The following is a 26,105-nucleotide window of genomic DNA, read 5'->3' on the forward strand; positions in this document are numbered from 1 at the left end:
TTCAACCAAGACTCCAGTGCCAACTTGGACCTTGGCTTTCACTCCTCTGTCAATATCAACAAGTAAGTCTTCTTTGGATGTCATATGGTTACTACATCCACTATCTATGTACCATTCATCACTTATCATCTTCACTTCTCCAGAATGATTTGCATAAAACAGATTTCCAGTTTCATCAACCTGATTAGCAAAGTTCACCTTTTGCACAGTCTTGTTCGCATTACAATACCTTGCAATATGCCCAATTTTGTTGCACTTGTGACACTTGACCTTGTTTTTAACCCAACACTCTCCATAATGTCTATCACATAATTTACACTTATCCCCAGTGTTTTTTGCCTCATTCTTCACAGTGAATCCAACCTTATTACTCCAATCACCCTTGGCACTCCATTGTTTCTCTTTTGGCTTAAAATTCTTGTGATATTTGCTACTGTTTGGCTGGCCATTAAACTTATTGGACTTAGGGGTAAATTTCAAACTAGCAAATGCTTTCTCCATACTACTCTCTCCATGTCTATCCAACCTTTGTTCATACCCCTTCAAGATAGCTACAACATCATGTGCATCTATGGTGTCTAAATCCTTAGTATTCTCTATCACAGCTGCAATACTATCATAGGACTTAGGTAAACTGATTAACAATTTCTGAACAATTCTTTGATTACTCAGATTTTCACCATAGCTCTTCATTTGATTAATCAGATCAAACAATTTTGCAATATACACATAAAGAGATTCACTATCATTCATGCGAGTCTATTCAAAATCTCGCTTAAGACCTTGAAGTTTCACAGATCTTACTTGCTTATCACCAACGAACTCTTGTTTCAGGATGTCCCACGTAGCCTTCGTACTTTCCTGAGTTGCGATCCTCGGGAAAATTTGATCTGAAACGGCACCTTGAATAATACCCAGTGCTCTAGCATCCTTGACCACATTTTCACGCAGCAGCTTCCTCTCCGCCTCTGTGAGTTCCTCCTCCTTCACCGAAGCTCTGTACCCACTCTCCACCATATTCCACAGTTCATACGAGCGAAAGATGGTTTTTATTTTGATTTGCCATAAATCAAAATTCCCGCCATTGAAGATTGGCGCTCGGAGTTCTCCCCCTCTAGATCCAGCCATGTTAGATACTCGAATCACTGCAATAATCTTTTGCTGTGAATCCGAGCTCACCCCCTCGTAGAAATGACGCCCAGAAGTTTAGATCGAACTAGGCTCTGAGGCCATATTAGAATATAGCAACCCAACTACACAATAGATCTAACAGTATTTGAGATGGATACTCAGAAAGATTTAGAAGATGAATTCGAAAGAAGAACACACACACAGAGCACAACTATTGAAGTTCTATCATTGTATTTCTTACTGGGCATATGAGCATGAAAAGACACTTAACCGACGTTGGAGAGAGAGAGAGACATAACCTCAATTCAATCTCAACCAACCATAACAACCTATCTTAAGATCAAGACACTTGTCAAATGATAAGCCCTATGAGACTTAATCAACACATTACATTTTTACACAATAACTCAGCCTATGAGCTGAAACATAACACACATAACAACCTTGTAATGTTTTCTAATCAGCTCAACAACTTACACACTAACAAGGCTTCCACCACTTATAATTTGTTACAGTAAAGATTTATTTCTATAATTACAAAATCATTTAAAATATATATGCCCAAGACAAAATCATTTCAAAATCATTTAAAATATATATACACAAGACAAAATCATTTAAAATATATATACCCACGACTTATAATTTGTTACAGTATAGATTTATTTCTAGTCAGTTAATTATGGCATTCCGCGGCTGGGAGAGTTGTGGATGGAGTAGGACTTTGCTTCTGCTCTATCCGCTGCAGAGTTCGATGGGAATTCGAACTGGGCAGTTGTGGAGAAGAGCGGGAATCACAAATTACAAACTTATATATGACACGAGAAAGCCAGGCTTTGGGCTCTAAATACAGCCTCTGCTGTACTAGCATGGCTTCATAGTTCATCTTATTAGATAAAATGTGCAATTGATGCTTGTAGTTCTTCGAGCGTTCGCCCCTTGGTCTCCGGCACTAGCTTCGCAACGAACACAACAGTTAAACCGCAAATGGCCGCAAAGATGAAAAATGTTCCTGAAATCATATGACCGATTACGAGAACGCAGGGGAAGAAATGAAAAGAAGAGATACAAAGAAAAGTAGGGGAGTTGGTTGCTGAGATACCTGATGAGGTCCATTCCATCATAAAGTTGAAGGTGTATGTAACAATCGAACCAGTGCCCGTATTCGCCAGAGTCACCAGGCTTCCGGCAGTGCCCTTGACGTTTATTGGAAATATCTGAAATTGAAATCATCCGTCCTTTGTAACAGAAGTTTATTGCACCGCTGAACTTGCAGTAATAAATTAGTGAAAGCACATGAAGGTCAAGCACACGACGTTAGCTACCTCTGCCATAATAACTAACGGAAGTCCTGCCATGCCTGCTGTGTATGATGCATAATAACCCTGAATGCAGTACGTACCAATATTAAATATCTCAAATGATATACAGAATTAATTCACAAACTATTGTTATTGAAAGCATTTTAGATCCAAGCATGATTTTGTTAGTATTTAAGTGATTTTAGCTGAAATAAATTTATGTTTTACTTGTTTTAATCAGAGACATTGGATTACATTCCAAGTGGATGCTCTAGATTAAGTTAGAGTAAGTGATGTTGAGTGACACATGTAACTATCGCATAGGATAGATGATATGAATGGATGAGATTGTTTTCATTCTGTTAGAGGAGAGAGAAGGGCGATATTCCCTCCTTAGTGCAACGGTAATATTCGTTTTGCAATGTAAGAGAGAGAGAGTGAGCAATTCAATGAAATGTGTGTGAGGCTTCCATCATTGTGAAGCTCTCTGAAATTATTCAATCCTTCTTCCAGAAATCTTTCTTAGATCCATTGAATCACAGTACAAAAATCACACAATCTAACATGGCCTCAAAGCCAGGTTGCATCATCTGCAACTGGGTGTGAATATGTGAAGAGCACAGTGAAGAACTCGAACTAATCGTCGAGCTTTGTTGCTGAAGGAAAATTCAGAGAAGAAATCTCAATGATCTTGAATCGAATATCTCATATGGCTGGGTCAAGTGGTGCTGATCTTCGAGCACCGGTATTCAATGGAGACAACTTCAATTTCTGGCAGATTCGGATGAAGACCATATTCTGATCTTATGAACTATGGGATGTTGTCGAGAAGGGTTTCGCTACTCCGGCGAAGAAAGATGAAGAACTCACTGAAGTTGAGAGCAAGTTGGTTAGGGAAAACATAGTCAAAGATGCAAAGGCACTTGGAATCATCCAAGGGGCGGTTTCCGTTCAGATATTTATGAGAATCACCATCCAAGAGACTGCACACGCAGCTTGGAATGTCCTGAAGCAAGAATTTATGGGAGATAAACAGATAAGAGCTGTAAAACTCCAAGGCTTACGCTGTGATTTTGAATATACTAGAATGGGTGAAAATGAAGCTTTCTTTGCATGTCTAGTTAGGCTATTTGATTTGCTTAGTCAAATGAGGAGTTATGGTGAAGATGTTACACCCCACCCTCAATTTTAAAGGTAATTTTTGGTTTTTATTTAAAAAAAATTGTTTTTAGGGCCTTAATAGGTGTGCCTAGGAGGCCCAACTTATTTTTGTGTCCCCCGGTCTCTCACTCTCTCTCTCTTCTCCCTTACTATCCCTTATCTCTCCCTCTCGACTCCCTACAACTTTCTCATTCCCTCTTCCCTGAAAACACACACACACACACACACAGCAACCATCACCACCACACCTGGACTATGATCTCGAAAAGCCTAAGCCAAGGGAGTGCTTCACCGTGGTAGTCACGGTGCTTAATCCCCCGACGAACTTTGGTGACTTTCGAGGATTTTTTGATGTAAGTAAGCTTCGAGACTCCTTTGATCTTCCTTCCTTGTAGTCTACATTACTTGGTTAGTGATTAAAATGGATTTGTTGAAGGTTTTAGTAATAAAAACAACTCGAGGGGCATTTTCCAGAAATCTGGAAATTCTAGGCCGTGGTCATTTGGCCATCTTTCGGGCCCTTTTTTGGCCAACTCCAGCCACCACTTGGTATGAATCTCTGCTCCACATTCCTAACTACATTTTAGCTTTTGAATCACTCAATTTGGTTAAGTCACGAAGAAGTTACGAAGTTTTGAAAATTCCCCAAACCTTCAGCCAAAAAACCCAGTTTTCCAAGACAAGCATCGCCCATTTCGAGGCGTTTTTCAGTCAAACCATGGCGAGTTGGCCAGCATGCAGGGTATCAATCTCTTCATCTTGTCGAGTACTACAACTTTTGAAGTGGTGCCCAGAAACTAGCCAATTATTTGGCTTGAAATCGGGTCAACCTGACCCAAGTCCTTTGAAACCAGCCCAAAACCCACGGGCCTCCAGCCCAACCCGTTACCCTTTTAAGCCCAAACCCAATTAATTACCCCAGACCCTTTTATCAACCCAATTCCCTAACCCATTAACCTAGAAACCCAAAACCCTTTAAGCTTAAACCCCTTAGCCCATTTACCTAAACCCAACCCAATTTCCTAATTCTAAAACCCAACCCAAAACCCTAAGTGAACTAAGTCCCTTGGACCGTGTGAAGCATGGGCCCAATCTCAAAAATCCTAGGGCCCTTAGGCCTAAACCCTCAAACCAATCAGACAGAATATTCCTGGAATATTCTTGGAATATTTCACTGTTAACTTTTTGAAAAATTTAACCGAGACCCTTCTTAGGGTAATTCGGCGTCATGAATTCGTTTTCGACGTCCGTTTTTCCAAATTCAATTGTTTTAATAGAGTTTTATTAATTGGACCCTTTATGTGCTCATGGGCAATCATTTGTGACGATTTCGTGTTCGCTAGTTGCGTGGCTCGTCGGCGGCTAAGTATCTGTGAATGGACCATTTCTAAAATGCATATTTAGTAGTAGAAATGAATATATGAAAAACATGATTTACTGAATACATTTTGTGAACGTTTTATGAGAAATTGATTATCATGCTATCCTAAGCTTATTTTGGAATACCATATTTTTTATCAAAACTATGTTCTTTGTAGGATATCTGATGGATGACGATATACTATTTAGAACATGTTTTCACACACTTCTTTATAGTATAAATGATGGATGACTTTATACTATGAAGATGATTTTGAGATATATGTACGTTTTGTGCGTACCTAGTGGTCACTATATGCATGTTTGGCAATTGATACGGATATGCCTGTTTGGCAATTGATACTGATATGCCTGTTTGGCAAATGATATATATGTATGTTTGGAAAATGAAGAGTTCTAATGCTGTTATTGATACTGATACCACTAGTTAGCACATATATACGAGATTTGTATTATGAGATGTTTTATGACATGTTAGGGTTTTCGGAAACCTACTATATATTATGCTATTGAATTTTCATAAAATCTGGGGGTAGTATGTTGATAACTGTTTCTTTTATATGTATATAAACTCTGGTCCACTCATATTTGTTTTGCGCCCCTTTCAGAACTTAGAATCTAGGCGTACAATCCCGGCGTCAAGGCACTTCCACATCGGCATCTTCGAGTCCTCTCGATGCATGACCCATTCTTTTATTCATTCAATTTTATATTATTTCCTTTAGTGTTCTATTTAGTTGTATGCTCTGAACATGGTCCTCATGTGCATAATATTTATAATTAAATTTCTATTATCTTATTCGTATTTTTAATTCTCATGCATTCTAAATGGCTTGCGTCACCTTCAGGTATCGGCTAGCACATGCCTACCCTGGTGTACGGAGAAAATCATGGTCGGGGCGTGTCAGAAGATATTAGCAATCAGAGAGTTGTCCAAAAGTTGCAGATAAGCTTACCTAGATCGTATGATAGTATTGCTTCTGTGATTGAAAATACTAAGGATCTAGACACTGTTGATGTTCAAGATGTTATTGCTATTCTAAAGGGGTATGAACAAAGAATTGATAGGCATGATGAGATTCACACTGAGAAGGCATTTGTTAGTCTTAATATTGCTCCAAAACAAAATAAGTACAATGAGAATCAAGGGTTTAAACCACAGAAGAATTGGAAGTCAAAGTGGAAGAAATGGGATAATAGACCTGCAAATCAAACTGGAAAAGTTATAGGTACCTCTGAAGGAGCCAAGAATCCTTGTATACACTATGATAAGCTGCATTTTGGTGAATGTTGGTTTAAGGATAAGCCTAGGTGCCATAATTGCCATAAGTTAGGGCATATTGCAAAAGATTGCCATGGGAAGAATGAGAAGGCTAACCAACATGTAAACTTTGTTAATCAAGTCAATGACACTCCTACAATGTTTTATGTCTACAATAATGCCACAGTCAAGAAATGTGAAGACACATGGTATGTAGAGAGTGGATGTAGCAACTATATGACTAGAATAGAGGATTTGTTGGTTGACATTGATAGAACAATGACTGCTAAGGTTGAAATGGGCACTGGTCAGCTTATTGAAGTCATTGGCAAGGGAAATTTGGTAGTTGAAACCAGGAGAATATATATCAAGGAAGTGATGTTAGTTCCAGGTTTAAAAGAAAACTTGCTCAGTGTAGGGTAGATGATGGAACATGGTTACTTTTTGGTGTTTGGTGGTACAACTGCTGCAATATATGATGATAGCTCTATGTTGAACTTGGTAGCCAAAATACCAATGAAAGGAAACATGAGTTTTCCCTTGAAAATTAAACCTGAAATGCAGATTGCTCTAAAAGCTACTATATGTCAATCTTCTGCAATTTGGCATAGGAGGTTAGGACATTTGAATATGGGCAGTCTGAGGCAACTCAAAGACCAAGATATGGTACTGGGAATGTCTGAGCTTAAGTTAGTAGATGAGATATATGTAAGGTGTGCCTTTAGGAAGCATTGCAGAGATGCATTTCCAAATGAAGTATTATGGAGGGCTTCTCTTCCTTTAAAGCTCATTCACTCAGATATCTATGGGCCTATGCAAATCACTACTAAGGTTGGAAATAGGTATTTTCTTACCTTTATAGATGACTGCACTCGAATGTGTTGGATATATTTCTTGATAAACAAGTTTGAGGTGTTTAACGTATTCAAGAAATTCAAGGCCACATTTGAATTACAAAGTGGTTACAAATTGAAGAATTTGAGAAGTGATAGAGGATGGGAGTATACATCTTGAATTCAGAGAGTTTTGTGAAGAAATGGGCATGGAAAGACAGTTAACTGTGGCCTACACACCACGAAAGAATGGTGTGGCTAAGAATAGAACCATAGTGGAAAGGGCAAAGTGTATGATGGTTGAGAAGGGTGTTCCATTTAATTTCTGGGCAGAAGCTGTCAACACACAGTGTACATCTTAAATAGATGTCCCACTAAGTCTTTTGATAAGAAGACCCCCTTTGAGGCATACAATGGGAGGAAGCCAGGAATCAAACACTTAAAGATCTTTGGTTCTATATGATATGCTCACATTCCAAGTCAACTTAGACATAAACTAGATGGAACCAGTACTAAATGCATTTTCTTGGGATATGGCACATGTGAGAAAAGTTATAGACTTTATGACCTTGTCTCAAATAAGATAATTGTGTCAAGGAATGTGATAGTTGATGAAAATGCTTGCTGGGATTGGAAATCTCAATTTGAGAAGACCATCAGTGTACCCATGCCTGAAATGGGAATGTGTGAACAAAGGGAAGAAGGGAGTTCAAGTGACAAATGTAATGTAAATGATGAGTCAGCATCTAAAACTTGTGAGTAAATTGAAAATGGCTCAAGATTGGTTCCAATGCAGAATAACATAGGTCTTTAAGACTATGATCACACTCATTTGAAGTTCAAAAGCTTGACAAAAGTATATGCAAAATGCAACTTGTGCATTGTTAAGCCTGAGAACTTTGAAGAGGCAGCACAAGATGAGTCATGGCAGAAGGCAATAGAGGCAAAAATTGGCATGATAGAGAAGAACTGCACTTGGGAACTTGTTGATAGACAATTTGATAAACCAGTAGTTGATGTCAAGTGGATCTGCAAAACAAAATTGAACCTATATGGGTCTATACAAAAGAATAAGGCAAGGTTAGTTGTTAAGGGATACTCTAAAAAACATGGGGTCGATTTCAATGAGACATTTGCCCCTGTGGCAAGGCTTGACACTAGTAGGACTCTAATTGGGCTTGCTGCACAGAAAGGATGGAAGCTGTTCCTACTTGATGTGAAATCTGCATTCTTGAATGAGGTTCTTAATGAAGAAGTATATGTAGACCAGCTACTTGGTTTTGTAATTGAAGGCAATGAGGACAAGGTTTACAAGCTCAAGAAGGCCTTGTATGGTTTAAAACAGACATCAAGGGCCTGGTACAAAGAGATTGACTCTTATTTATGTAATTTTGGTTTTCATAGAAGTCCAAGTGAGGCAACTCTTTACATCAAGTAGCACACCACAAGACAAGGCATATGAACAGAAGGTTCCATTTCATCAGAGATGCAGTGTAGAATGGTGAAGTTGACTTGATCTATTGCAGAACTGAGGAACAAGTTGCTGATATATTTACAAAAGCATTGGCAAGGGATTGATTTGAGTACTTGAGGAAAGCTTTGGGAGTGATTTCAGCTAAACACTTAGAAGGGAGTGTTAGTATTTAAGTGATTTTAGCTTAAATAAATTTATGTTTTACTTGTTTTAATCAGAGACCTTGGATTACATTCCAAATGGATGCTCTAGATTAAGTTAGAGTAAGTGGTGTTGAGTGACACATGTAGCTATCTCATAGGATAGATGACATGAATGGCTGAGATTGTTTTCATTCTGTTATAGGAGAGAGAAGGGCGATATTCCCTCCTCAATGCAACGGTAATATTCGTTTTGCAATGTAAGAGAAAGAGTGAGCAATTCAATGAAATGTGTGTGAGGCTTCCATCACTCTGAAGCTCTTTGAAATTATTCAATCATTCTTCCAGAAATCTTTCTTAGATCCATTGAATCACAGTACAAAAATCACACAATCTAAAATATTTTTGTTCGTTAAAGAACAATGAAAAACGGGAAAATGCGACCAGCAGCCCCGGAAAAGAAAACGAATACTTGCCTATGGATTATTTGTACTTACCAACATGCCAATAAACATAAAAATGGGAGTGAGCTCCTTCCACGGGCCAAGGTTCTGCCATATCGAAAAGATTTACTTCAAAGTCTATGACAATTTGCATGCGTATGAAGCAACAACACAAGCTAGTGAGAGGTATCGAAATTTGTTTCGGTAGGAACCTGAAATAAAAAAGTCAAGCCCACAAGAAAGGCACCCAAGCACATCCCTGCAGAAGAAACCTACACACGTTTGGTGGGTTCACGGTGAGTTACTGGTATTCATTATAAAAAAGTATTATTCTTTTTCCATTCTGAATGTCTTACCAACAGAAGTGGTCGTCTTCCACATTTATCTGCTAAGAGAACACTCAATATTGTTCCAGGTATCTGTGAAACAAGAAAGAAACATCAAATGGAACTCTATTAATTCACATGTAGAGTAGTAGTTTTCAAATTCATTTTACCCCAATAATAGCCAACGATATAGTCCCAATGGTACTTGAGAAATCTGCCAGAAAGTGATACAGTCCCATTATATGGCATTTGTTCAAATATAGAACTTCCATAATAAAAATCTTTCAATTTACCGGCATCTACAAAGATAGAACTTCCGTAAGAAGAGACCGCATTAGGCCCCCCAAGTTGCTGCAGAAACATCAGCCCCACTCCAACCTAAACAAATTCAAATAAACGTAGAAAGGTCAGACACATCATGAAAAACAAAGGTTAAACAGCAAATGATTTTTTCAGTCGTATTTCTTGCAAGACAGCTTACAATGATTAAGTGAGCGTATCTCCACTGGAACAAGTCTAGCATTCTTTCTGAGTGCCGCTGAAAGATTTCGGTATAATCCTGGCAAATATGAGAATGTCTTATTGTTTTTATGTGCTAAGAGAATATTCTTTAACTCCAAATCCTCCAGTTGAGGACACCACACAGATAATATTTCACGATGGCTTGAAGCCGGAACTTGGAAGGTTACCATGATTTCAGCTGCTTCTTGAGATATATTAGCATTTTTTCCTCTAAGACGCTGCAGCACAGCTTCAAACTCTTTTTGTTTACCAATTTTTGCCTGCAAACAAGTGTACCATCAATGATTTGAGCATTCTAAAGGAAATTTTTTCGCTGCTGAATTTTATTTAGGAGTAAAAGATTTATATACTCGTGTGTACTGTTGGAAGAATAAGGTCAAGCAATTTAAAGAGTCTTCATCTTCATTTAACATTGTATAGAAATTATTGAATTGCACTCACCAGCCACCTTGGAGACTCTGGAATGAAAAATAAACCTATAATATGCAGTAGAGATGGAATAGCACCTAGAGTAATAAAATCAATTAGTATTAAGTGATTGATTCAAATTAAAGATGATGCAAGAATCAAATTAATATAGGGCAGGAATAAAAGATAATTTACCGATTAGAGCAATGGTACGCCAGTTTAGGGCATTTCCAACGAAATACATAAGTGCAAAGCCACAGCTACTCATCAACTGTGCACTTAATAGATTTAGACTAACAGTTAGAGAAGGGGGAAGTAATAACTAGGAAGCACAATAAATTATAAGTTGGCAATGGATCTCATATGCACGATGAACTAAATATGTCATACCTGATTAGCTGAAGTAAACCTCCCCCTAAAATCCTTTGGTGTTATTTCTGCTATGTATATAGGTCCCTGTTTATGAGAAAGAATTTAATCATTATACAAGTGTTCTATGGATAAGTTACAAACTAATATGAATTTTGAAGAAGAAAGAAGCAGAGTTTGTTTGCAATTTTCAATTTGCAATTACCACGTAGATAATTAACGCACTGCCAATTCCCAATAACAGTCGTCCAAAATCCAGCAACCAAATATTCTACAATCAAGCATTGAACTGAGCTCAAAATTGAATGTTGAAATTTCCAGAAAAAATTGCTATAAAATGTTACCGCACTTATTTCCAATGCACTATACTTTAGACTTCTTAATTGCATTGATCATATATATATATATATGTATACTGAAATTTCAGAGAAGAAACCTTGGCAAATGCTATACTGAGCCAACCTGCAATACTGATAATTTCAGATAACCACATTGTCTGTTTCGAGATATCAACATAAAAAGAACGAAAAGGTGTTAAATAATATAATTTAAACATCCGCCCTAGGTCGATACACAATGGGTAACACGAAAACTTACACGTATACGACCAATGAGATCTGTTATCCTCCCATTTACCAATCCGCCAACCACTCCTCCGATTGTCAGCATTGCACCAAAAACTGAGTACTGCAGAATAAGAAGAAAATTTAAATGCATAGAACTGAAAAAGAGACTATAACTTACTTGATATATAAACAAAGGGAGGCAAACATCCAATTGCATTCACATTGGCTTAAGATAAGAAGTAAATATGTAATTGATTTGTGTATATTTAGCTCCCTATTTTGTACTTGGCTGTAGGATAGATTCCTTGCTAGATAGGAAAACCTGTTGTACAAAAGCTCTCGTTGATTAATCAGAGAATTCACTTTTGCTGTTTAATAATTTTTCTGCCTTATTTTACATGGTAGCTCTGCAGCTTCCTTTTACCGCCACCGCAAATTTAGGCAGTGTGTTTCCTTTTCCATTCCGTAGACCTTCCCCACGGTTAACGAACAAGGATCTTCAGATGAAGGATGATTGAAACGAAAACAGATGCTTCCAATCCATATTTCATCCACCATTCGGTGCACAATATTTGTAACATCCCGGGCTTGACTCCACCGTAGTATAATATTGTCCACTTTGGGTATCGACCAAGCCCTCATGGTTTTGTTTCTGGGAACTCACACAAGAACTTCCCAATGGGTCACCCATCATGGGATTGCTCTCGCGCAAACTCGCTTCACTTCAGAGTTCTGATGGAACCTGAAGCCAGTGAGCTCCCAAAAAGGCCTCGTGCTAGGTAGAGATGAGAATATACATATAAGGCTTACATGATCCGCTCTCCTGGGCGATGTGGGATGTTACAATCCACTTCCCTTAGGGGCCCGACATCCTCGTCGGCACACTTCCGGCTAGGGATTGGCTTTGATACCAAATTGTCACATCCTGGCCCGGGCCCCCACAACATCCCCGGCTCGACTCCATCATAGCATGGTATTGTCCGCTTTGGGCCCCGACCACGCCCTCACGGTTTTGTTTCTGGGAACTCACACGAGAACTTCCTAGTAGGTCACCCATCATGGGATTGCTCTCGCGCAAACTCGCTTAACTTCAGAGTTATGATGGAACCCGAAGCCAGTGAGCTCCCAAAAAGCCTCGTGCTAGGTAGAGATGAGAATATACATATAAGGCTTATAGGATCCATTCCCCTAGGTGATGTGGGATGTTACAATAAATTTTCACATCCCGACTCGGGACCCCACCACATCCCGGGCGTGACTCCATCGTAGCACATTAGTGTCCGTTTTGGGCCCCGACCATGCCCTCACGGTTTTGTTTCTAGGAACTCACACGAGAACTGCCCAGTGGGTCACCCATCATGAGATTGCTCTCGTGCGAACTCGCTTAACTTCGGAGTTCATACGGAATCCGAAGCTAGTGAGCTCCCAAAAGTCCTCATCCTAGGTAGAGATGGGAATATACATATAAGGCTTACAGGATCCGCTCCCCTGGGCGATGTGGGATGTTACAATCCATCCCCCTAGGGGCCCGACGTCCTCTTCGGCACACTTCCGGCTAAGGATTAGCTTTAATACCAAATTGTCACATCTCGGCCCGAGCCCCCACCACATCCCAGGCGCGACTCTACCATAGCACGATATTGTCCGCTTTGGGCCCCGACCATGCCCTCATGATTTTGTTTCTGGGAACTCACACGAGAACTTCCCAATGGGTCATCCATCATGGGATTGCTCTCGCGCGAACTCGCTTAACTTCGAAGTTCCTACGGAATCCGAAACCAATGAGCTCCCAAAAGGCCTCGTGCTAGGTAGAGATGAGAATATACATATAAGCCTTACAGGATCCGCTCCCCTAGACGATGTGGGATGTTACAATATTATCAGCAATTTTTGCAAACCCTCGCACAACGTACGTTGTCCTACCATCTATTGAGTTGTGGCATTGGTGCTTGGGTTACGTTCTTTTTGAAGTCCAATAATATGTCTCTATATTTTCAAAGCTAAGTAGTTTTACCCTTTTAGTTCAATTTCAACTAACAACTAGCCAATTAGTACTAGTGATATTTTTTTAATTTCAGGTTCAATTCACATGAATGGCAATGAAGTATTTGTGTTGAGTTCAATATCTAGTTTGTAGCTATCCATTGTGTGGTCTAACCAAACCCCCTTCCCTTAGTAGAAATCCTCCTCTTTCTTAGAGCGGAATATGGTTGTGTATGGGACGGATATGTGTCACCATTAGATCGATACACTTTTAATGCTTGAGAAGTAACCTTATTAGTTCAATTTATTTTATTTCTTATGTAAATATGCGTTAAAAACAAAATTCTAAAAACCTTTGATTTTGATTTAATATTCCCTCTCCCTATCTCCTTTATTATTTTTCATTAATTCTCTCTTTGGACACCTATTTTGTAATGTGTCTATATTTAAATACATCATTTCTAGATCGTACTTGCAAAAGATTAGACAAATCCAAAACTATTAAGACAATCATTTGTAGTGAAGAAAATGGATTAATACAACATTAAAAAGAAACACTAAATTTAATCCAACAGTCATATGTTTTAGATTTGCGTAATTTTTAGTAGACATGATCATTGAGGTAAGACATAAAAGATCGACGGTTAGATAATTGAATACATTTTGGAGTGGGTTGCACAAAAATGTAAAATGTGTGTCAAAATCATGTGTCCACGAACTCTAACTTTATATGTCACATCCCTGCCCGAGCCCCTACCACATCCCGGGCTCGACTCCATCGTAGCACGATATTGTCCGTTTTGGGCCCCGACGACACTCTCACAGTTTTGTTTCTGGGAACTCACACGAGAACTTCCTAGTGGGTCACCCATCTTAGGAATGCTCTCGCTCGAACGCGCTTAACTTCAGAGTTCCGATAGAATCCAAAGCCAGTGAGCTCCCAAAAAGCCTCGTGCTAGGTAGAGATGAAAATATACATATAAGGTTTACATGATCCATTCCCCTAGGCAATGTGGGATGTTACAATCCACCCCCTAAGGGGCCCGACGTCCTCGTCGGCACACTTCCGGCTAGGGATTGGCTCTGATACCAAATTGTCACATCCCGGCCTAGGCCCCAACCATATCCCAGGCTCGACTCCACCGTAGCATGATATTGTTCGCTTTGGGCCCCGACCACGCCCTCACGGTTTTGTTTATGGGAACTCACACCATTTCCTAGTGGGTCATCCATCCTGAGAATGATTTCGCCCGAACTCGCTTAACTTCGGAGTTCCGATGGAACCCGAAGCCAGTGAGCTCCCAAAAGGCCTCGTGCTAGGTAGAGATGAGAATATACATATAAGGCTTATATGATCCATTCCCCTGGGCGATGTGGGATGTTACATTATATATGTTAGATGAAGCACACACACTACGCATGTGTAAATAAACTTAATACAAGTCCAATTTTTTTAGCCAATAGTAGGAATAGTCCAGTTTATTAAAATAAGTCAAATTCCTTAAATTTAGATATTTTATTATTAATAATAATCTCTTCAATGATTAAATTTAGGGAACTTTAATGAAAAGGGCTTCTCAAAACTTTTAATTAACCAAAAATCATCTACTAACTTTATTTAATAAAAAGGGCTTAAAGTTTAATAAAAATGATTCAAATTTTAATGAAAATGACAAAAGTTTTACATAACAATAAAAAAAAAACAAAAACAAAAAAAAAACATATACTGACGCGCAGTCGCTCACGTCACATCACACACACACTCTTCCTCACTTAGCCATTCAACCTCTTTCTCTCTCTTCCTTTTTCATATATTCCCATCCATTTTTTTCTCTCATTTTACCTCACCCATCCACATCAACTTTTTCTCTTTTTTTTTCACCTCACTGCATAAACATTTTATTTTTATTTTATTATTTGTTTATTTGACTATTCTTTCAATTGTTTTAGAACAAACTAAGTAATAATATTACAAAATAATAAATAAAGAAAATTTTCATTATTAAGTTTTATGAACATTAATACTGTGACTATTTCTTAAACAGAACATTGACTACTTCTTAAACTGAACACTATTTCTTAAATTGAACATTTATTACCTCTTAAACTGAACACTATTTTTAAACTAAACATTGACTACTTCTTAAACTGAACAATATTTCTTAAACTAAACACTAACTATATCTTAAACGGAACACTAATACTATCATTACTTCTTGAACTAAACATTGACTATTTCGTAAACTGAACAATGACTATTTCTTAAAATAAACGCTAGTACTATTACTATTTCGTAAACTAAACACTGACTATTTTTTAAACCGAACACAATACACTATATATTAAACCAAGTAATAGTACTATCACTATTTTCGTAAACTAAGCACTGACTATTTTTTAAGCCAAACACTAGTATTATCACTATTTCGTAAGCTAGTACTGTCACTATTTCGTAAACTAAGCACTGCCTATTTCTTAAACAAAAAACTAACTATTTCGTAAACTAAGCACTGACTATTTCTTAAACAAACAACTAACTATTTTGTAAATTAAACACTGACTATTTCTTAAAATCGAACACTAGCACTATCACTATTTTTTAAACTATTTCCTTACAAATTACTGTCATGCATTGATGTCAGCAATATATTTTTTTTATCACAAAATTCTCTCTCTTTTAAAATTTTTTTGGAGTTTGTTGATGTCAGTTTGAAAGGATTTGGTTGGCTCTATCCTCACAATCTCTTCCTTACACTCCCTCTCTCTCTCTGAACCTTTTCCTTTCCGATGAAATATTTAAAAAGTAATTTGGGTGCTGCTTTTGCACTGTTGATTTTCTGTTGAAAATTACTACTTTTCTTTTCTTTCTTTTTGTACGTAAACAGATTTCTCTCTCTCCCTCTCTAAAAGAATAAAAGCCATTGAAGCTTCACTCTCACGTTTTCCTTCCCAATGAAATGTTTTAAAAATAATTTATTTCATCCATCCATTCCATCTCATCATTTTAAAAATAATTTATTTCATCCATCCATTCCATCTCATCATTCATGGTACTACTCCCACTACTTATTTTGCACTGCACGTTAGTCTTCTTATCAGTTATATTTGCTCACAGTCACAACAGAGGCTTGATTTAATAATTGAATTGGTTGGCGCGTGCTTACACGCGGTTGGGTTGGATTTTTTTTTTCTTGTCCTTATCATTAAATAAAGTTGTATATGGTTTTTGGTTAAAACTCAAAATTTTGAAGCCCTTTTAGTTAGTTTTCCTTTAAATTTATTATAAAAATCAAATTTCTTCCTAATTATCTCTTTGATTATTATTTTATATTTATTGTTTTGTTATTTCTTGTTCTTCCTACTGCTTTAAACCTCATTTATTAATTTTTAATAATCAACCTATATCACATGTTAATTATATTTATCTACTTATATGACAAATTCTTTTTTATAATCAACCTGTCACAGATTAATATGTCTTGTTTGTAGGTATATTATGTTTTTTCTACCTTTTAGTTAGGTTTCATATATTATTTATAGGTATAGTATACATTCATATTTTTGTTACTTGAGTTAGGGTAGAATGTTTGCAGATAAATTTATGTTAGTATATTAGTTTTTCTGTTATAAGATATTAGAAGATTTTGATTGATTTTTAATATTTTTAGAAAATATAAAAAGAGTATAAAAGAAATAAAAACATGTAATTAAATAACTGGACTCACTCCTAAAACCATCTATATTTTTGGACCTAGATCTAAAAGTCTCAAAATAAAAAAAATAAAAATAAACTATAATTGGGAATTTTAACGAAAAGCTCTTGGTACTGTTCACTTTAACGAAAAACCACAATTTTACACTAAAAAGTCAATCATGGTACTATTCACTTGATCATTTATATTTTGTCTTTATTATTAAAACTCAAAGTTTTCAAGCCATTTTCATTAGTTTTTTATTTTATTTTATTTATTTTATTTTTTTATTTTTTATTAGAGATGCTATGGACGACATTCGTGTGAGATTTGAAGGGAAAAAAAATAAAATTTAGTTTGTGCCAAATTACATTATTACTCATGATTTTACTTTGTGAATTGTTCCAGAACAATCTACTACAAGATGTTATTTTTTCTTAGGGTCTTTGATTTCTTGGAGATAAAAAAGACAAAAGACAATTTCTTATCTCGAGCGCAAGACGAATAAAGAACCATGACCGAAGCTTCTGGTGAGTTGTTATGACTTCGATATATATTGAGGGATTTGCAATTATGGCATTCAAAGCTGGCACTATACGTTATGATCTCTTCATATTGCTGCAAATTAATCCAGTATACCATGAACGAACAAAGCATGTAGGGGGACATATTGTCATTTCAACGAAATTCAAGATGGTTTTGGTCGTCACAAAACATGTTTCTTATTCTTACCAACTAGAAGATGTGTTTACAAGGGAGTTCTAGACATCCACTCTCCAACTTGAGGAGAGTGTTGAGAAGTCAATGCTATCCCGGATATCATGGCTTAGATTAAGAAACAAATATGCAACTGATTTGTATATGTTTGGCTTCTTATTTTGTACCTTGATTGTAGGATTGATTCCTTGCTAGATAGGAATTTAATATGGAATACCTTGAGAGTAGTCTTAGAGAACTTACTTCTGCGAGAGTAATGTCCAACTCTTCTATAATTCCAGATTCAGCAGCGGATGAATATCCTAACTGCAACAAAAAATCTGTCACACGATTCTAATTCCTAATTGTATTTAAGGAACATTTAATGATTATTCAAGACCATAAACAATTTGATGCAGCAAAGTGAAAAGAACAGGATAAATAATTTGTTGAATAAGGTGGTAAGTCACTTACAGCACACCCAAAAGAAAGGGAACCCCAGAGGGCCACCAGAGTGCTGAGAACAACAACAGCGGTAACCGGTAAGGACCCAGCATCCGGCGTTGCATCGCTGTAATCATTGCCAGCTCCTTCTTCATGTACCAAGTTCTCTGAAACTGTTAGCAGTCCTTCCATGGTTTCTCTAGGATCCATAAATAAATCTTAAATTATTGGAAGACGAAGATAATATCTCTCAACTAAGACTTGGAGCGATCTAGCTTTGGTAGTCGCCCATTCATACGTATAAACACCGGTTTAAGTGGTTCACTCTTAATTGAGCTACGTCCACTTCGTATATATGTACTTAATTAGTTTGGATTTATGTACAGTAATAAACGTGGGGGAGCGTTTAGAAGGATTTATAGTATCATGACATTATTCCAGAGAGTTCCTGTGTTGGAGTAGTTGGTTGTTTGCTCCCTCTCAATTATTTGTAGGCCCTTTGAACTATATTGGTCATACGGCCTCATGATATCCACTTAATTGTAGTATAGTCGGCTCTAGTAAGATCGTTCTCCACATAGATTGAATGAATAATTTATGGTAAATCAAATCTTAATTAATTATTTAAACTAAATTTGATAAAATGTTGACTTTGTGATTTAAAATAATAAAAACTAATTTAATAGAAAATAATTAAATAAAGTGACAAAATAAAATAAACTAAAAGAAAATAGTTTTTGAAAATTAATTTGAGCACTAGGATTCAACCGTTACCTTAACAATCTTACGTAGTTCTTCCAATTACTTATGACTTACACATCTAAGAAGTTACACATATTAACCACAAGAAGTCAACGCCAATTCCAAGGACAACCCTCAGCCAAAATTGTATCAAATTATTTTTCTAAATATCATAATGGTGACCAATCATCAAGACAATTAGATAGTTTAAATCGGTGATTAATAATTCAAAACTTGCATCCATAATATCATAAGCAAATTGAAAATTTGAAAAGAAACTATATATTCTTACTAAGGCTCGTGGTCTTGCCCTAGCAAACGAAACTAGTTACTGACAATCATAAAACAAAATATTATTAAAAAAAAACACCTTGGAAATAAACTTGAATCTTCCAAAGTAGGGCGTGTCACAACCCGTCCCGGAAATGTACATTGTTTTGTTATCGTTGATGTGAAAAGACTAAAATGCCCTTGAGCGTTTGGGGCATTGTGGGACTATGTGTGGTTGAGGACCAATGTGTTAAGTTCCTATTATTTTGGACCCAATTGGAAGTAAGGAAAATGGGTTGTTTTTATTGGTGACCCAAAAATCTGGACCATACATCTTGTCTCTCTCTCGCTCTCCTGTGCTCTCTCTTCTCTCTCTCTCTCGGTTTCACCCTCTCTCCTTCGAAAGGGTACGGATAAGCACCCAAGACCCTTGAAACTTCACGGATCGTGGCCAAAATTAGTACCATTATGTTCGTGAAGACCATACGAGTTCAAAGGTACCCAGTTTAGGACAATCCAAGCTTATAGCGAGCTTAGTGAGGTCCCAATGAAGCTTGGAGTGCTTCATTTGAAGGTTTTGGACGTCGGGATCGTGTGGACGAAGTTTGGCCGATTTTCTTGGAATTCTCCGGTGAGGCCTATCCTGAGGACGAGCGTATCCACGGGCGACTCAGGGGTTACGACCCTTCGACATATCAGTGAGTGAGCTTTTAGTTTTCAATATATATTTATATACTTGATATATTTCCCAGAAATGCATTTAAATGAAAGTATGCCTTGAATATATATAAATGTGGTGTTGTGGAGGCACAGGTAAGTTCAGGTAAGTTATGTTTGATTAAGTGAACTACGAATGACTTAATCCCTATTCAGGGTACGTAGGCAGTCTAACGAAACATTAGATGCAGTCATACATTAAATGAGACAAAAGCCTTAGTTGTGAATGGAATGATTATAAATGCATTAATGAACATTAAGCTCATAACCTGCACCAGGGTGATTGCGATTTAGCCAGAGAGAGAGCTGGCATATGCCTATATATTATGTCACCTCCACCACTATATGCTCACATTGGATCTAATTAGGTGCACAGTCTTGTCGTACAGACCACTATAGGTGGTTTTGACTCATAGGTGACTAACGTATTATCGCACAGCTAGCATTGAGAGAGTAAAATTGAGCATAATTATATTACACCCAATCTTGTCGTACATATCCTTTTTAGTGGTTCCAACTTATGTGCAGTATATTGCCGTATAGGTCATAACAGTGACTCCAGCTAGATTGAGTTGAGCTATGAATTCAACCGTACAGACTACCACAGGGGTTCTGACTAACATATCATATTTCTATGAAATCATTCTTGCCTGAATTGCTTATTCTGTTATAAATTGGCATGGCATACATTTGAATATGATTATGTGAAGCATGAATTGAACTAATTTGATATGATTTCAGATATATATATATATATATATATATATATATATGTATATGCTTATATCTTGATTCTGGGAAAATTATACATGTTTTACAGCGAGAGGTTAGTTATATTGATAAATGAAATGATTTTGTAAAACATTTGTTTTTGCCCACTCACGTTTTCTGTTTTGCGCCCCTCCAGGTTTTAAGTAAGCTTGCTGTTGGAAGGCTTGAGGACGTCGGTAGTTCTGACTTATCTAAATAATAGTAGGACATTCCTGGTATTGTATAACTAGTACTTGTCCTACTGGACTGCACCTAGACTTTATGCTCTGATTATGAGTGTTTACTGTTATAACTAACTCCTATCACTCTCTGTTAGTAGTGCACTCTAGTGATTTGGTTTTTGATTATTCGTATATTTCTTATCTTTATCGCTTCCGCACTGTGCACATGGCTACGTCACTCTCACGTGACGGCCAACATGCCTTGACCTCGGTCGGGGTGTGTCAGTTTGGCATCAGAGCCTAGGTTTAGCAGTCCTGTATAATTCTTGAATATTTTAATCCTTGTGATGTCTTATTTCAGAACTATGCTGCCTCGTAGAGAGCCCCATCAATCAGCTGAATCTAGTTTCCCTGATATTGCTCAATTAGGGGAAGCTATAGTTTCCACCATTTAGACAGCATTCCGTACTCCCCAGAGGACACCTCTTGAGACCGTTCATAATCTGAAGTTGACTCACTTCAATGGAAATGAAGGTCATGATGAGGTAGAAAAATGGTTGAATCATGTGGAAAAGACCTTTTAGGTGATGCAGAGTCAGGGGAATCTTTCTTCTGATAGGTGGGTCGAGCCGATTACCAGGTTTTTGGGAGAATAGCCTGCATCCTGGTGGAGATAGGAGTCTTACCAGTTGATCCCAGCAGAGATTGTGGACTGGGGAGTGTTTAAGGAGCTGTTTCGGAAAAAGTTCATTCCTCCTGCGTATATCGATAGTAAGAAACAGGAGTTTACTCATCTGAGGCAAGGAAAGATGTCTGCTAATGAGTATTACAGGATGTTTATTGATCTGTTGAAATATGATCTGGAAGTTGCTGCTAATCCGGTAGAGATGCTTCGCCGTTTCAGTTTGGGTACTAAGAAGAAATGGCATTCCATAAAGACATCGACTCACTGTGCCTCTTACCAGGAGTTTTATGAGATTCTACTAAGGATTGAGGCCACAGAGAACATGCCTAGTGAAAGTGAGGATGAGGAAGGAAAGAATGGGGGCCAGAGACGAGATGACAAAGGAAAAGGGCAAGCATTTCAGGGAACCCGCAAGACCCAGAACTTTAAGATGAATGGTGTCAGTTCCAGCTCTTCTAACGGAGGATTGAGTACTAATATGCAGATGAGAGGTGGTAGATTTACTGAAGGCCCTAGGTTCTAGAGGCAAAGAGATTTTGGTGGTCCAGGTGGATCTGGTGTTCCCTTATGCCGCATGTGTAATAATCGGCATTTTGGGGAGTGTAGGAGAGGCAACAATGGATGTTTTACTTGTGGACAGATGGGTCATAGGGCTGCTTAATGCCCTCAGGGTCAATAGAGACCCCAGCAGCATTCATTCCCACCACTTGCACCTACCCAGCACACTTCAGGATCAGGTGGTTATACTTAGGCTGGACGAAGAGGTGCCTACCACTATCAGGGTGACGTTACTCCCTACACCTCAGGACAGCAGCAGTACTCTCAGGATCCTCAGTATCAGAGTGGGTATCCTCAGTATCAGGGAGAATCTATGTCTTATCAGCCACATTCAGCCGGAGAATCTCAGTGGTACCAAGGGGGACAGCCCCAGTAGGGAGAGATTGCTACTAGTAGTGCAAGGTTTTTGAGGCAGTCGGGTCAGCAGAGACAAAGACGTGATGTTCATGCCAACAGAGGTCGCAGTGGACGACAGCAGAACTAGGCACGTATCCACAACATGTCACTGCAAGATGCCTAGAATAATCCAGATTTAATCATGGGTACGTTAAATATTCTTGGTCATTTTGCTAGAGTATTGATTGATTGTGGTGCTACACATTCTGTTATTTTTCATACATTTGCTCAAGTGACACAACCCTATCCCACACCTCTAGGATATAATTTAGAATTTTCTATGCCTAGAGGGGATAGCTGTTTTGTGGATCGGGTAAATCCAGGATGTCCAGTGATAGTAGAAGATATTATTATGCCGGCTAATCTTATGCCGTTGGATATTATGGATTTTGATGTGATTTTGGGCACTGATTGGTTGCACTATAATCGTGCCAAGATAGATTGTTATGGGAAGACAGTTACATTTCATTGTCCTGGATTACCTGAAGTTACATTTATGGGAGAACCTAGTGGGGTGAGAAATGGTATTATTTCAACCATGAAAGCAAAGAGACTGATGTCGAAAGGTTGTTAGGGATATTTGGCTCATATGGCGTTGAATGATGATGCTCCTAGTAGTGTGGATGATGTTCGTGTGGTCAGATATTTTCCGGATGTATTCCCTGAGGATTTACCTGGATTGCCGCCAGATAGAGAGGTGGAGTTTGTTATTGATCTGCTTCCAGGTACGAATCCCATATCCTTAACTCCTTATAGAATGGCTCCTGCTGAATTAAGGGAATTGAAAGTGCAGTTACAAGAGTTAGTGGATAAAAGTTGTATTCAGTCGAGTACTTCACCTTGGGGAGCTCCAATTTTATTTGTGAGAAAGAAAGATGGAACTTCGAGGCTGTGCATTGATTACAGGCAATTGAATCGGGTAACCATTAAGAACCGTTATCCATTGCCTCGTATAGATGATTTATTTGATCAACTCAGAGGTGCATGTGTATTTTCTAAGATTGATTTGAGGTCAGGTTACTACCATTTAAAGATTAAAAATGAAGATGTCCCTAAAACCGCATTCAGGACTCGATATGGTCATTATGAGTTTCTTGTGATGTCATTCGGGTTAACTAATGCACCAGCAGCTTTTATGGATTTGATTAATCGAGTATTCCAGCCATATTTGGACAGGTTTGTTATTGTCTTCATTGACGATATTCTGGTATACTCTAAGTCTAAGGCTGAGCATGTTAGACATCTGAAGTTGGTGTTGAGCAGTTTGAGGGAACACCAGTTATATGCTAAGTTTAGCAAATGTGAATTTTGGTTGAATCAGGTGGCATTTTTGGGACATGTTATTTCTGCTCAAGGTGTTCAAGTGGATTCTCAAAAAGTGGCAGCTGTGGAGAATTGGGAGCAACCTCGAACCGTCACCGAGGTACGGAGTTTTCTTGGCTTAGCAGGTTATTATAGACGGTTCGTTAAGGATTTTTCAGTGATTGCTCTGCCATTGACGAGGTTAACTCGAAAGGATGTTAAGTTTGAGTGGGATAATAAATGTGAGCAAAGTTTCCAACAGCTGAAGTACTACCTCACTCATGCTCATGTTCTAGCACTTCCAGATAATAGCGGTAATTATGAGGTTTATAGTGATGCTTCTTTGAATGGTTTGGGTTGTGTATTAATGCAACATGGTAGGGTGATTGCTTATGCTTCGAAACAATTGAAACCTCATGAGAAGAACTACCTTACACATCATTTGGAATTAGCAGCTATCATCTTTGCTTTGAAGATTTGGAGACATTATCATTATGAGAAATGTAAGATCTTCACAGATCATAAGAGTCTTCATTATCTGTTGACTTAGAGAGATCTTAATCTTCATCAGCGGAGGTGGATTGAATTACTTAGTGACTATGATTGCACGATTGAGTATCATCCTAGTCGTGCAAATGCAGTGGCAGATGCACTTAGTATAAAGACTCCAACCAGACTTAATGTCATTTATGATTGTCACGTTCCTCTCCTAGCAGATTTGAGGTCCACTGGAGTGGAGATAGGAGTGGAAGATCAAGAAGAAGCCTTGCTTGCTAATTTTTAGGTTAGACCAGTTTTAATTGATCGTGTGCTTGAGGCTCAGATGAATGACGAGGAGACTCAGGAAATAATGCAAGCAAGAAATCAAGGTAAAAAGAAAGATTTCAAGATTCGAGAAATTGATGGCATACTTATGCAGGAAAGCAGAATGTATGTGCCGAACAATGCAGAGTTAAAGAAGGAAATTTTGGATGAAACACATATTTCGGCATATGCGATGCATCTATGAGGTACTAAGATGTATCATACCATTAGACCATTTTATTATTAGCTGGGTATGAAAAGGGAAATTGTTGAATATGTGAGTAGGTGTGCCATTTTCCAATAGGTTAAAGCTGAAAGAAAGAAGTCGTTTGGGTTGATGCAGCCACTTCCCGTTCCACAGTGGAAATGGGAAAATATTACTATGGATTGTGTACAAGCTTCCTCGCACACAGAATGGTTATGATGGCATTTGGGTGGTAGTTGATCGGCTTACTAAGTTAGCACATTTGATTCCAGTAAGGGAAAAGTATTCGTTAAGCCGATTAGCTAAGTTGTTTATAGCACAGATTGTGAAGTATCATGGTGTGCCGGTTAATATTATCTCGGATCGGGATCCTCGATTTACTTCTAAGTTCTGGATAGCATTCCAAGAAGCTCTTGGTACGAGATTACTTTATAGTACGACATATCATCCTCAGACAGATGGACAATCTGAGAGGACCATTCAGACATTAGAGGATATGTTGAGATCTTCAGTGCTGCAGTTTGGAGATAGTTGGCATGACTGTTTGGATTTGATGGAGTTCTCCTACAACAACAGTTATCATTCGAGCATTGGTATGGCACCATTTGAGACACTTTATGGAAAATCTTGTCGTACGCCTCTATGTGCGAAAGAGTTTTAGTGGGCCCTGAGATTGTGGATGTGACTACTCAAAATGTTAAGGTAATTAAGTCTAACCTGAAAGCAGCCCAAGATCGACAAAAGAGCTTAGCAGACAAACATGCGACTGATCGAAAGTATAATGTAGGCGATTGGGTATTCCTGAAGCTATCACCTTGGAAAGGTGTTGAACGATTTGGAAGGAAAGGAAAGTTGAGTCCTAGGTACATTGGGCCATATATGATCACCAAGCGAATCGGTGAGGTTGTTTATAGGCTTGAGTTGCCTCCAGAGTTGTCCAAGGTGCACGATGTGTTTCATGTTTCGATGTTTCGACATTATGTTTCAGATCCTTCGCATGTGATTCCTCCTCAACCTTTGGAAATTAATCTGGATTTGATTTATGATGAGGAACCAATGACTCTGTTGGATTGGAAAGATAAGGAACTGAGGAATAAAACCGTACACTTGGTGAAAGTATTATGGAGAAATCATTCAGTGGAAGAAGCTACTCCAGAGACAGAAGATCGGATGAGAGAGATGTATCCACGATTGTTTTATGATTATTAGTGGATGTATTTGTTATGTATAATTTCGAGGATGAAATTTTATAAGGTGGGGAGATTGTCACAACCCGTCCCGGAAATGTACATTATTTTGTTATTGTTGATGTGAAAAGACTAAAATGCCCTTGAGCGTTTGGGGCATTGTAGGACTATGTGTGGT

At 38.0% G+C, this 26,105-nt stretch overlaps 1 protein-coding gene and 1 long non-coding RNA gene across 3 annotated transcripts; one reads left to right on the forward strand and one right to left on the reverse strand.

Annotated features, from left to right (window-relative positions):
* Positions 1-1,730: 1,730 nt before the first annotated feature.
* Positions 1,731-18,496, reverse strand: LOC126592539 (sugar transporter ERD6-like 17). Of its 2 annotated transcripts, XM_050258241.1 has the most exons (18): positions 18,161-18,492; positions 17,951-18,013; positions 11,347-11,436; positions 11,186-11,245; positions 10,955-11,020; positions 10,771-10,836; positions 10,576-10,651; positions 10,414-10,478; positions 10,140-10,232; positions 9,932-10,009; positions 9,744-9,828; positions 9,621-9,664; positions 9,481-9,543; positions 9,337-9,396; positions 9,179-9,232; positions 2,457-2,516; positions 2,234-2,348; positions 1,731-2,143 (listed from the first exon to the last, which is right to left on the reverse strand). In XM_050258241.1, the coding sequence occupies exons 1-18, from the start codon at positions 18,338-18,340 to the stop codon at positions 2,022-2,024; spliced, it is 1,440 nt and encodes a 479-aa protein (XP_050114198.1). In that variant the 5' UTR covers positions 18,341-18,492; the 3' UTR covers positions 1,731-2,021. The 2 variants fall into 2 exon arrangements, with proteins under 2 accessions (XP_050114198.1, XP_050114197.1); XM_050258240.1 differs by having other exon boundaries at positions 1,731-2,348; positions 18,161-18,496.
* A 205-nt stretch (positions 18,497-18,701) lies between these two features.
* LOC126592549 (uncharacterized) lies at positions 18,702-23,231 on the forward strand. The gene is made up of 3 exons (XR_007612696.1): positions 18,702-19,839; positions 20,766-20,844; positions 21,152-23,231. It is a non-coding gene; the product is annotated as an uncharacterized LOC126592549 (long non-coding RNA).
* Positions 23,232-26,105: the final 2,874 nt, after the last annotated feature.

Source organism: Malus sylvestris, chromosome 12 (assembly GCF_916048215.2).
Source record: "Malus sylvestris chromosome 12, drMalSylv7.2, whole genome shotgun sequence".
In the NCBI taxonomy this organism is placed as follows: Eukaryota; Viridiplantae; Streptophyta; class Magnoliopsida; order Rosales; family Rosaceae; genus Malus; species Malus sylvestris.